A 12814-nucleotide genomic window follows, 5' to 3' on the forward strand; every position below is an offset into this window, starting at 1 on the left:
AAGCTGATCATGCATTGAACCTTTAAAGTGTTGCAGGTGACGTTCCCTCTTCGTCTGTGATTTATATTACACCTCACTTCATATCCTGGGATGTATATTACAGCCAAAAATACCAACAATGTCACCTATACCTGGAGCTAAGAGAGCTCTTATTCATGCATGATTTTATGCAGTTCAGTCGTTTCCCATTTGGGATGCTTCAGAAAACCCTGATTGCTGAGTGGAAGCTGACAGAAAGGAGCTCGCATGGCCGCCTGCATTATACAGTCCTGGTTTATCTCTAACTGTAGCACCGGCATGTGAGCTCGGAGCACCAGCTGGATGCAGGGGGGGAACGTTCGCTTTTCCTCCCGCTGCGCCAGCTGCTGCACCTGCTCTGAATAAGGTTAATTGGTGGAGTGGTTCAGAGCAGATTAAAGCCCCGCCAGTCATCATCGCACTATGCATTTGCTTGAGTACGTTAGGTGTAGGTTAGTAACTTCTCCCTTCAAGGCATCGTCGCGTTATTTGATTTCCTGGGTGTTTCTGCAGGTCGACATTTAATATTCAATGTCGTGGAATTTCTCTGCAAGCAACGAGTCCGACCAATATTTACCGAGATAACTGCAGTGGTTTCCTACACACCAAACATACAATCAAGCCGTAATGAGAACCGTGCAGAGCATGCATAATGATGCTATTAGTGGTAATGTCTGACAATGGACAGGTCAGGCAAGATCCAAAACTGTGAATGTCAACAAGAAATTGTCAGCAACATATTCATCCCTAATCAGGAAGGGCTGACTGCAGACGTGGGGCCCAGAGGTTGGTGCATTAAGGATAAATAAATGTCACATTAGGCTTATAAGTGGTTGGGGTGATTATTATTGGAGCATCACATCTCTTGGAAAAGGTCTAGATCATCCAAGCATCTTTTCAACCACCTCTCTGCAAATAAACCAGCCGCTGGCACCAATTCTTTCTTTGCAAAACGCGCTAAAAAGCAGCTCTGTTTTCATTTCAGATTGTTAAATCTTTTACAAAGTACAAGATGTTCAGCTGTATGAATGTGGTAACTTAATGCGTGACTGTTAAAACGACAGGTGAAGTTAATAAAAAAAAAGAAAAGAAAAGGTTACTGTGCAAGAGACGTGTTTTCAATGGACAGACAGTCTTCAGATGCTGATTAAGATGCTCCATGCTGCCTTTCTACACGTCAGGTAGTCAACCAGCTTCCCCCCCCGTGGGCCTTACCTGGCGGGAAACGCTCAATTACAGGATGGTTGTCCACCTGGAGAGTGGCATTGCCACCGCTGCGGGTGAAGCGCACAACATGGTACTTGCCATCATTTACAATGACAGCGGGTTCATCGATGGTGATGTCGTCCGTCCCCACATTGAAGATGACACCGATCTTTCCTTGATCCTGCAAGTGAAAGAAAAAAAGAAAAAGAAGAAGAGGAAACAATGAATGTGAGATATGAAGCAAATGGCAAAGTGTCAGGGAGAAGACAAGCTCCGGCTCTTGTCCCTGATTTGGGGACGGCCCGAGACGAGGGGAGATAAGACGCTGACGCTGGAGGAGCAATTACATGAAAATAAATGAAAGTCGGGGCTAACCCTGCTTAAAAGGTTTCCTGTGCTGCGTTGGTCCCCAGCTATTTCCCCCGGGGCCCCTCTGGCCCACTTCACATCGCCACAGGAGCCCAACTGTTTCACTCGTCTTCCTCCTCTTCTTCTTATTTGTCTCACCTGAAAGTGCTTGTGTAGCAAAAACCCTGAGTCCTTGAAATGTGAAACCTAATTAAACACTCCCCCAACTAGTCAACCCCCAGAACCTTCACTGTTGAGGCTGACACAATGAAAAATACTTTTAATCTCATGATTTATCAATATCTTCGGCTGGTTGTAGATTGTAAGGTAATAACACACACTGTTTATTATGTTGAGTCGATGCGTGTGGGGGGTAGATGCTCCTCCTGTGACTAGTATCTTTTTTTGTCAAACATATTTTATTGAGGAAGATATCCAAGTGTAGGACATAAGTGCAGCGTATATTTAGTTTGTGAAGAGCAAAGCAAAGAGACGTAATAAACAACAGGAATAGAAAATGAAGAAAAGGAAGAGAAAAACTAAAACAAAACAAAAACAAAACCCTTGTCATACCACCCACTCTCTCTCCCTCCCTCCTTTCTGTTCCTCACATGCAATATAATAATAATAATGATAATGATAATAATAATAATAATAATAATAATAATAATAATAATAATAATAATAATAATAATAATAATAATAATAATAATAATAATTAAAATACAAAAAAATACAAAAAAAAAAAAAAAAAATATATATATATATATATATATATATATATATATATATATATACACACATGTGCATACACACACCATGTACACATACCTATGCTTATATATACACACATATCTATCTATATCTATATATATATAATATACATATATAAATATACATATCCACACATCAGACGTCTTTATAAAGTGTCTACTATTAGTTGTTTGCTGGACAAGGGGCAGCCATATCTTATCAAACTATGACTCTCTCTTATTCAGAGCAAATCTTATTTGTTCAAGATGTCGTATATTTGTCATTTCATCGAGCCAGAGCTTAAAAGTGGGGGCTTCCTTCTTTTTTCCAAAAAGTCAGTATTATTTTTTTTAGCTGTAATCACACCAGAGGAAAGAAGTTGCTGTTGTGCCTTTTCCCATCTAGTTAGAAAACCTGAAGTTCCCAGTAAAATAAAGACTCAGGTTCCATATGAATAATAAAAATGTCAGAAAACACCTTAAATATCTTTATCCAGTATTTTTCTATCTTGGGACAGGAAATGAAGCTATGGACATGATTTGCTGTCTGTGGAGAACCCGAAACGGAATAAGGCAATGCCAAGAGTTGATGGAACAATTATTAATCTCCTCAAGGCTCAAGGCTTCAGGGCTCTCTAGTAAGTAAGTAAGTACTGTAAGTAAAGTTTATATCTATAGCGCCTTTCACAGACGAGGGAATGTCACAAGGTGCTTCACAAAAAATAAAAACAATACAATAGCAGTAAAAGTACAATAAAAACAAGACGATACAGATAAAAAGCTCCTAGAATAAAAGTAGATAAATTCAATATGATGGTCCTAAAACAACCGTCTCATTACTGATGTTTAAAAGCTCGGAGAAACAGGTGGGTTTTAAGTTTTCTCTTAAAAGCATCGATGGAGTCCAGAGAACGTAGAGACGGCGGGAGACCGGTCCAGAGCCTCGGGGCGACGGCCTGGAAGGAGCCATCTCCTCGCGTCTTAAAGCTCTGGGGCCTCATTTATAAAAGAGTGCGTAGGATTCATACTAAAAGTGCACGTAAACCCAAAAGCCGAAATTGGCGGGCGCAAAAAAAAAATCCAGATTTATAAAACCGCGTGCACACACACTTGCACGCAATGTTCTCTTTATAAATCACAGTCCAGCTGGAAGGCTGCGCAGCTGAATTCGGCTCATATCCCGCCCTCTACACGCCCACTTCATACCATAAATGGGCAATGCAAAGTAGTATTTGCATATGAATGAGCCTGCTGAGCATGCGCAGCAGCTTCCTGCAGCCTGTTTGGGCGTCAGAATGAATGAGACGTGTCGAGCAACCGTGCCACTAATGGCGCTTTTCCACTAGTACTTACTCAGCCCGACTCGGCTCGTCACGCCTCTACCCGTTTGTGGTGATGTCAGAAATAGTCCCGGCTCAGCCCGGATAGAACCTCGCTAGAATGGTTACAGAAATAGTATCGGCTTGGAGCGGCACTACCCGTCTCAGCCCTAGTGCAAAAGCGCAAAACGGGGCCGTGACGGGTAGAACCGAGGTGAAGCGGGACTAGTGCAAAAGGGGCATAAATTTCACAGAGACTGATATCGAGATGTTGTGGATGAGGTGGAGGACAGGAAAACGACATTATTATCGGATAATTCAGTTCAGCGTTATGGTGCTTAGGTGGGAATGTTTCCACATGTATATTATAATCACACTTTGGACAGCAGATTAAAAACTTCAGGGCCAAAATTTTGTTACTGCTTTTCCACCAAACCGGTTCCAGGGCTGGTTCTGGGCCAGTTCTGGTTCTTGTTCACAACTCATTCAACTTGGAACCAGCTGAGAACCGGTTTGTTTTCCATAGCTTGGGTTCTAAGGGGAGCCACGTCATCATGTCTCTGCAAAGGTCAGTTACATCGCTGCGTTTGCGCGAAATTTGAAGCAACAACAACGTATTTGTTCTAATAGGACTTGGTCCTCGTAGCTCCTCCGTGGACCACATCTCTAATGGCGCTTTTCCACTAGCACCTTTGTGCGCAAGCAAGCTTTATAAATGAGGCCCCTGGTCACATGACCTCAGCCTCCAAGATGGAGTGTAGGGCGTAGTAGGTCCTGGATGTTGGAGGGGGCCGGACCTGCAGAGCTCTGAATGTCAGCACCAAGATTTTAAAGTTAAAAGGGAGCCAGTGGAGATGTGAACCTTCTATCAGAGCAGGTCAGCAACCTTGTTGCAGAGTTTTGGACCTGCTGAGGACGAGACAGACTTCATCGGGGATCTGCGTCCCCTATCGTTGTAGATCGTAGGTAATAACACAATGTTTATAATCTTAAGTCGATGCGTGTGGTGGGAAAGAGTCAATAGATAAATAAATAAAGGGTAAAGGGTGACGAGGACATGACCTTGAACTCCATCCTTGTGTGACCTTGAACGCAACAAGGCAGGTTTAGACGATTAAAGGATTAATGAACTCAAATAAAAGACTAAAGTAATTTACTGCAGTTCATAATTAAGTGAAAAGGATATCCAGGCTTTATCTCATAATTTAACAACATAACAATGACAACCTCACCCAAAGACTAGACTAAAACTGAAATTGAAACAGGCTGCCAACAACAACACTAGTGGACGCTCCTCCTGTGACTAGTATCTGACACCGGAACCGGTTTCCAGACGCGGTCGATACTCTGGGACACGCATCAGCACAGCGTGCTGAACTGAGAACGACTCAGCTCACTAACTGATCTCGTCTTCTCAGAAGTCTCGTTTCCATCCGTCAGCCTCCTCGCTGCTGATTGCAGTCGTATGAAATACAGCCAACGCGGCGACACTAAGCAGCTTACTGAGCAGTGTTTTGGTTCCAGGCCAGCTCACAGAAACACCCTGGACGCTTATGTCCCGCTCAGCCACCTCTGAAAAATCCCCTCTACAGCCGCTCGGCAGTCGGATGGCAGCAGGTCAGGTTTGTCCGGCGGTAAATCACCTCAGGGGACGGAGGCCTCCGGGGACTGAAGGAGCCTTCGGGGAGATTGGAGCTGTGAATGCATGTGGGGTCACTTCCCGGCCACTGGAGTCAGGAAATAACAATGATAATAGTTCCAAGTCTCTCCGGGAACCTGCACCTGATCATCGACACTTCCAGTTACGCTAACAAGCTATTTAATTAATTAATTTATTTATTTATTATCTATTTGACAGAAGAGCTCTGTTCTCGTATTAGCACATAACGTTTTCTTTAAAATATCAAGAGTAGGACTTCAAAAGCACATGAAAATAGCTGCTTTCCATTGAAGTCGACATGATATTTTATGTGAACTCATGTTTTTGATGGAAACCGTGAGGACCATGTAGGCCCAACGAAACGATGCGTTACGTCTGTTCTGTAAGGTTCAGTGCAAGTTCTCCTCAGCACTCAGCTCAGGTTCTGTGAGTTTGACCACGGCTGACAGATTCCTGCTGTTTCCCTCCTGGCTGCCTAACTTCTCTCACGTTAACCCTTCCCTTCCTCTCCAGCCGGGCGAGCCTCCGCAAAGGTCAGAGCTGCTTCCTAGACGGGCCTTGTGGTGGCACTAGTACGAGGGTGTTCAGTCCCTGTGCCCGCCTGCGTGTCACAACAGAGCTAAGAGTCAGTTGTGAGAGAAGAAATAAATAAATAAAGAGACACTTTTTCAGAGTTATCTGACAAATGCCTGCTGTGTGCTGACTAACTCCCACATGTACAGCAGCGTCATGGACTCATGTTTTATCGTGTAACCTGGAACATCTGTGGCTCAACATGTTGCTCTTTAACCATCCATCCATCCATCCATCCATCCATCCATCCATCCATCCATCCATCCATCCATCCATCCATCCATCCATCCATCCATCCATCCATCCATCCATCCATCCATCCTCCATCCATCCATCCATCCATCCATCCATCCATGCATCCATACATTCATCCTTCCATCCACCCACTCATCCATCCATCCATCCTTCCATCCACCTACTCATCCATCCATCCATCCATCCATCCATCCATCCATCCATCCATCCATCCATCCACCCATCCATCCATGCATCCATACATTCATCCTTCCATCCTTCCATCCACCTACTCATCCATCCATCCATCATCCACCCATCCATCCATCCATCCATCCATCCATCCACCCATCCATCCGTCCACCCATCCATCCATCCATCCATCCATCCATCCATCCATCCATCCACCCATCCATCCGTCCATCCATCCATTTGTCCATCCATCCATCTACCCACCCACCCACCCATCCATCCATCCTTCCATCCACCTACTCATCCATCCATCCATCCATCCATCCACCCATCCATCCATCCATCCATCCATCCATCCATCCATCCATCCATCCATCCATCCATCCATCATCCACCCATCCATCCATCCATCCATCCATCCATCCATCCATCCATCCGTCCATCCATCCATTTGTCCATCCATCCATCATCCATCCATCTACCCACCCACTCATCCATCCATCCATCCATCCATCCATCCTTCCATCCATCCATCCATCCATCATCCATCCATCATCCATCCATCCATCCATCCATCCATCCATCCATCCATCCATCCATCCATCCTTCCATCCATCCATCCATCCATCCATCCATCCATCCATCCATCCATCCATCCATCCTTCCATCCATCCATCCATCCATCCATCCATCCATCCTTCCATCCATCCATCCATCCATCCATCCATCCATCCATCCATCCATCCATCCATCCATCCATCCATCCATCCATCCATCCATCATCCATCCATCCTTCCATCCATCCATCCATCCTTCCATCCATCCATCCATCCACCCATCCATCCATCCATCCATCCATCCATCCATCCATCCATCCATCATCCATCCATCCTTCCATCCATTTGTCCATCCTTCCATCCATCCTTCCATCCACCTACTCATCCATCCATCCATCCATCCATCCATCCATCCATCCATCCATCCATCCATCCATCCATCCATCCATCCATCCATCCATCCTTCCATCCATCCATCCATCCATCCATCCATCCATCCATCCATCCATCCATCCATCCATCCAGACTTCCCTCACCCCCCACACTTCCTCCAGATCTCCCGGGTGAGAGACTGAGAGACATAGTGTCTCCAGCGTGTCCTGGGTCTCCTCCAGGTGGGAGTGCCTGGAACACCTCTCTTAGGTAGATCTCTCTCGATACAGAGGCCCGAGTCGCCTCAGCGGCTCTGGTCCGAGCTCCTCCCGACCTTTAGGGACGCCCAGCGTTCGTTACCCAAAGTTGACGACCCTGGGTGAGGGTGGGGGCGTAGATTGACCGGTAAAGCCAGAGCTTAGCCTTTCGACCCCTGTTTAACTGTTGGTTTTAAACGGCTCGAGTTGTGTTTTATTGAAAGGAAGTCTGCCGATGCTGCGCAGAAATGCACCAAACCGGCTGCTCCCAGAGCCATTATAGTTTAACTACTTGAGCTTGAGGCTTGAGTTCCACTTTTTCTGTCTTGACATCCTCTTTTTGATATAATTGATTGTTCCCTCCTGTGACCCTGAATAGAGTATAAAAACGTGGGTATAGATAATGGATGGATGGATGATTGTTCCCTTTCACTCCCACAGCCAATATTGGATTGTAGACTCAAACGTTGAAAAGTTCAAGCACGCCAACTGCTGCGTTTTTCTTCTGTCGTCTCTCGACGCCGGCTGCTATTGTGCGATCTAAGACCTGTCACAATGCTTTACTTTCACCCCCTAATCATATGTAAAATCATTCATAAAAATAAAATTAAAAAGGAAAAACCTCTTGAAGGTGAAATAGTTATTTGAGCCGGCACAGACGGCGTTAAATAAAAAGGTTCAGGGGCTTCTCAAGGGCCTCGACGTCTCAGTTTTAAGCTTCAGAAAGAGACTCCCTGCTTGTAGAACAGTATCAGTCAGCAGCAGGTCTGTGTGGCGCTGGATTATTCTTGATTCCTACATCACTTGAAGAAGCAAACACAGTCGCTGCAACAGATTTCTGACACGGGAACAACTGAACAATTAAAAATCCCTGAAGTCAGAGTGAAACCTTTTTTTTGGGGGGGGGGAGTGAAATACACGCAGTTACTTTTTATTAACCTGTCGGATAATTCAGTTCAGCGTTATGGTGCTTAGGTGGGAATGTTTCCACATGTATATTATAATCACACTTTGGAGAGCAGATTAAAATCTTCAGGGCCAAAACTTTGTTACTGCTTTTGCACCAAACCGGTTCCAGGGCTGGTTCTGGGCCAGTTCTGGTTCTTGTTCACAACTCATTCAACTTGGAACCAGCTGAGAACCGGTTTGTTTTCCATAGCTTGGGTTCTAAGGGGAGCCACGTCATTATGTCACTGCAAGGGTCAGTTACATCGCTGCGTTTGCGCGAAAGTTGAAGCAACAACAACATATTTGTTCTAATAGGACTTGGTCCTCGTAGCTCCTCCGTGGACCACATCTCTAATAGCGCTTTTCCACTAGCACCTACTCAGCCTGATTCGGCTCGGCGCGGCTCGTCCCGGCTCCACCCGTTTTGTCCCCATTTGTTTTTCCACAGCCAGGTGAGAAGTGGGCAGGTTGGGGTGAAGCTGCTGTGACGTGCTCGATTGCGCAACCCTTTTGCTCGTGTCGGCGCTGATGAGAAATCAGCTGGAGCCGCGAGCGGCTGAGAGTAAAACAGAGCCCCTGGTGGATCTGATCGTTCCTTATCACCCGTCTACATCCCTTTTTTAATTCTCTCGTCAGCCACCAGGTTTATGAACATCTGCACCTCAGAGTTGGATCATGAAATAAACGTTTGCGCTGTATAATAAAATCGCTGCGAGTCGCTCTCACGCAAGACTCCCGCTTCCTGATTCAAACGTCTGACGGCCCCGCCCCCCCGACCAATCAGTGGCGAGGAGGGTGATGACGTAGTGCCGGCTCAGCCCGGTTAGAACCTCGACAGAATGGTTACAGAAAAAGTATCTGCTTGGCGTGGCTCTACCCGTCTTGGCCTGTAGTGGAAAAGCGCAAGATGGGGGCGTGGCGAGTAGAAGCGGCTGAGCAGGTACTAGTGGAAAAGGGCCATAAAAGACAGGTCTTCTCCTCCTCAGACCCATGATGCTTTGCTGCATCCAGATTCATTCTTATTTGAAAATGTCTCCCAGTTTTGCTATTGCCGTTGGTCTTAATAACTCCGCTCCCTCCGCTCATGTAAGCGGTTCTGCTTTCAGCCCAGCAAAGAGTTGGTGCTACCTTTGAACCGGTTCTTCTGGTCCAGCCAGTTCTTTGTCAGTGGAAACAGAAAGCCCGGTTCCAAACTCAGCACTGGCCCAGAACCAGAACGTGTGTTCACGAGACAGAGAATAAAACATAAAGGACACTGCGACGTCTGCAAAGAAGTGTTCCTGGACCCCAGCTTAGCTTAACTATCTTCGAGAGGCTAGCAGCTGAATCTCGGTGTGTTTGGGGAATGAAGCACATCCCCATGTAAAGATGCAGTTCCAACACGACTCTGACGGAGTATTCCCAGCATGCACTGGGCTTTTCAGTGTCAATTCCTATCTGGGCTGCAGCTGACTATAATCCATTGTAGATATTATTATTATGAGGATACATTATGCTTACCAGGATTAATCTGTGATTAGATGAAATGTCAAACCCTTAAGGACTCTGGGCCGTCAAATCCTCTGCGATGAGACACTGTTGCCACCTGATCCATTTTTAAGCAGAGCCCAGAACGGACGGATCATGATTCTTTTAGGAAGGAGCAGCACATCTGTCTGCTTCGGTTTATCGCCAGCCAACTGTCTTTTTCTCTCTGGCTGGGTTGACTCTGCTTTTTAACTGGAGACGTCTCCTCTGTGCTGCTGGGGATTGATTCAGTGGCTTCTTATCTTTCTTTAATCCCACAGGAATGGAGAGCATCCCTTCTTCGGCTCGGTGATAGGTATCTGTGGCACTCGGGAGCGGACACAGTCGCGGGTGAGTATTAGGCTTCATTTCCTTGTTATTTTAAGCGATTGCTTGACGAAAATGAGAGAGACAAAAACGCCCGGACTAATCATCCTTTGAACTGTTACACGTTTCCCAGATGATCGTGGGGATGTATTTAGTCTGAAATGAGTTTCATACTAAAAAAACTCCTACTGTAAAATTTATACCGGCTGAGGAAACGAGATCTTGTGCGATAAAGACGTCTCACTCGGCTTTTAGGCAACATTTACCCACCAAAGATGTTCATGAGATTCATGCCTGACCTGTCTATACATCTATGTACATCTCCAGAGGTTTGCATACTTGTCACATGTTTCATTTAGACGTAGAATATTTAGTGGCACTAAACTGGCAGATTCTTCTACTTATTTTAAGTGAAAATCTACTTGAAACAGGTGAAAATTGTTGTTTTTTCCAGTGATGAGTCTTGTTTTAAGTGTAATGATATTTTTTTTACTAAAATGAGACATTTTAACTTGAAATAAGACAAATATTCTTGTTAAGATTTTGAGTTTTTGCAGTGATCCATTTTACTTATCCTGTGAAGGACAGAGTCCTGTTTTTTATTGTTGTGTTTTGATGTATTTGATGTAAGCCCAGTGGATATTTAAAGCTTACAGAAGGCTGCATTTAACTGCTGCTATGTCATTCCTGCAGTATTTCTGCAGGTGTTTTGGTCAGTGCTATTATTTGTAATATATTATATTATTTGTAATCAGCACAAATTATCTGTCCCCATTTTCATTTAGACGTAGAATATTTAGTGTGTTAGAGATTCCCGCTCAAAACACTGAGTGAGTTTGGTTGGCAGCTTGTCTGACGGCCACATGATCTAAAGCTCCACCTTGAGCCGGTCCGTGGGTCGAAGCGCAGGTTCGGAGCGTTTCTCCTCCGACAATCGTAAATATCATTTTTGCTCAATAAATGTTCTTTTTGTTTTTATCTTTAGTTGCTCATTAAAAAACTCGGTCCTCTGAGGCCGGTATCAGCCGCACTAATGTGCTCTCTGCTGAACGTGTTTACGATTTGTTTCCCTTGTGAAATAATTGCTTTTTGGAGTTGGCATGTGTACCATGTTCAAAATGGAAGATGAGGCTGCGGTTTAATGTAGCGGCTCATGTCGTAATAGATGTACTGTTTATCAGCACACATCTACACGTCAGAAGATGTGGTTTCCATCCGAAAGGCACCTGAACCCCCCACCCCCACAGCACATATAAGCAGTACTGGAGTTGAGGGGGGATGAGGGGGGATGGCATCCCCCCTGAAATAAAAACGGTCAAAATCATCCCCCCTGTAAAACTGCCATCCCTCCTTTCCATCCCTTATGTCATTTCATCAATTAATGCGGTTTTACTGCTATTTCAACATTTAGAGTCATCACCAGAAACATAACACCAGAAAAATAACTTATTTGACAATTTTCACCTGTTTCAAGTAAATTTTCACTTGAAATAAGTAGGAAAATCTGCCAGTGGGACAAGATTTATCTTCTTATTACAAGCAAAAAAATCTTGTTCCACTGGCAGATTTTTCTACTTATTTTAAGTGAAAATCTACTTGAAACAGGTGAAAATTGTTGTTTTTTCCAGTGATGAGTCTTGTTTTAGGTGTAATGATATTTTTTTTACTAAAATTAGACATTTTAACTAGAAATAAGACAAATATTCTTGTTAAGATTTTGAGTTTTTGCAGTGATCCATTTTACTTACCCTGTGAAGGACAGAGTCATATTGATAAGTTCAGAAAACTGTTTTTTATTGTTGTGTTTTGATGTATTTGATGTAAGCCCAGTGGATATTTAAAGCTTACAGAAGGCTGCATTTAACTGCTGCTATGTCATTCCTGCAGTATTTCTGCAGGTGTTTTGGTCAGTGCTATTATTTGTAATATATTATATTATTTGTAATCAGCACAAATTATCTGTCCCCATATAATAAAATCCACCATCCCCCTGATTCTTTTTTACAACTCGAGTACTGCATATAAGTCATGTAGGAGTTGTTTGGGTGACTATTTCCCGCTCTCTCACTCATGGCCAGTCCTACTTTGGCCGGCTGTGTGCCGCTTGGCTCCGCCTTCGGCCACTTTTACACGTAATAACAGGTGAGAAGGGAGGAAACGGGAAACAGGTAACAAACACAAAAGCATCTCCAGAACTGAAATCTTACAAACGAGCTAAAAGAAAGACAACTTAAAACATTTCAGCATCACAAAGTCTCAAAAAGCCTTTGTGCTTCTTCTCTGATATTTTAATCTGCTGTTTTTGTTATTTTAATTAATGCATCTTTTACTGCTCTTTTCATCTTAATGCCTTTGTAAAGCACTTTGAGTTGCCTCTGTGTATGAAATGTGCCGTATGAATAAGAGAACGTGCCTTCCCTGGCTCAGGCTGCAAGGGAAAGGCCGCCGCATCAACGTAAAGTACGCTTTATGGGCTGCCAGGCTGAGAAACGACGGCCCTGTTTACTGTGATGTCTGTTAATATGTGCAGAAGGTTTTATTCATC

The 12814-nt window shown here is 44.3% G+C and overlaps 1 protein-coding gene across 8 annotated transcripts in view; it reads right to left on the reverse strand.

Annotated features, from left to right (window-relative positions):
* Positions 1-12814, reverse strand: part of nrxn2a (neurexin 2a) — a 190488-nt gene that overhangs the window by 15124 nt on the left and 162550 nt on the right. For all 8 annotated transcript variants that reach the window (XM_061739796.1, XM_061739801.1, XM_061739798.1 and 5 more), the window contains one exon: positions 1234-1405. In XM_061739796.1, coding sequence (XP_061595780.1) covers positions 1234-1405 — 172 coding nt within the window. The remainder of the gene's footprint in view (positions 1-1233; positions 1406-12814) is intronic.

Source organism: Cololabis saira, chromosome 14, assembly GCF_033807715.1.
Source record: "Cololabis saira isolate AMF1-May2022 chromosome 14, fColSai1.1, whole genome shotgun sequence".
NCBI classification, from domain to species: Eukaryota; Metazoa; Chordata; class Actinopteri; order Beloniformes; family Belonidae; genus Cololabis; species Cololabis saira.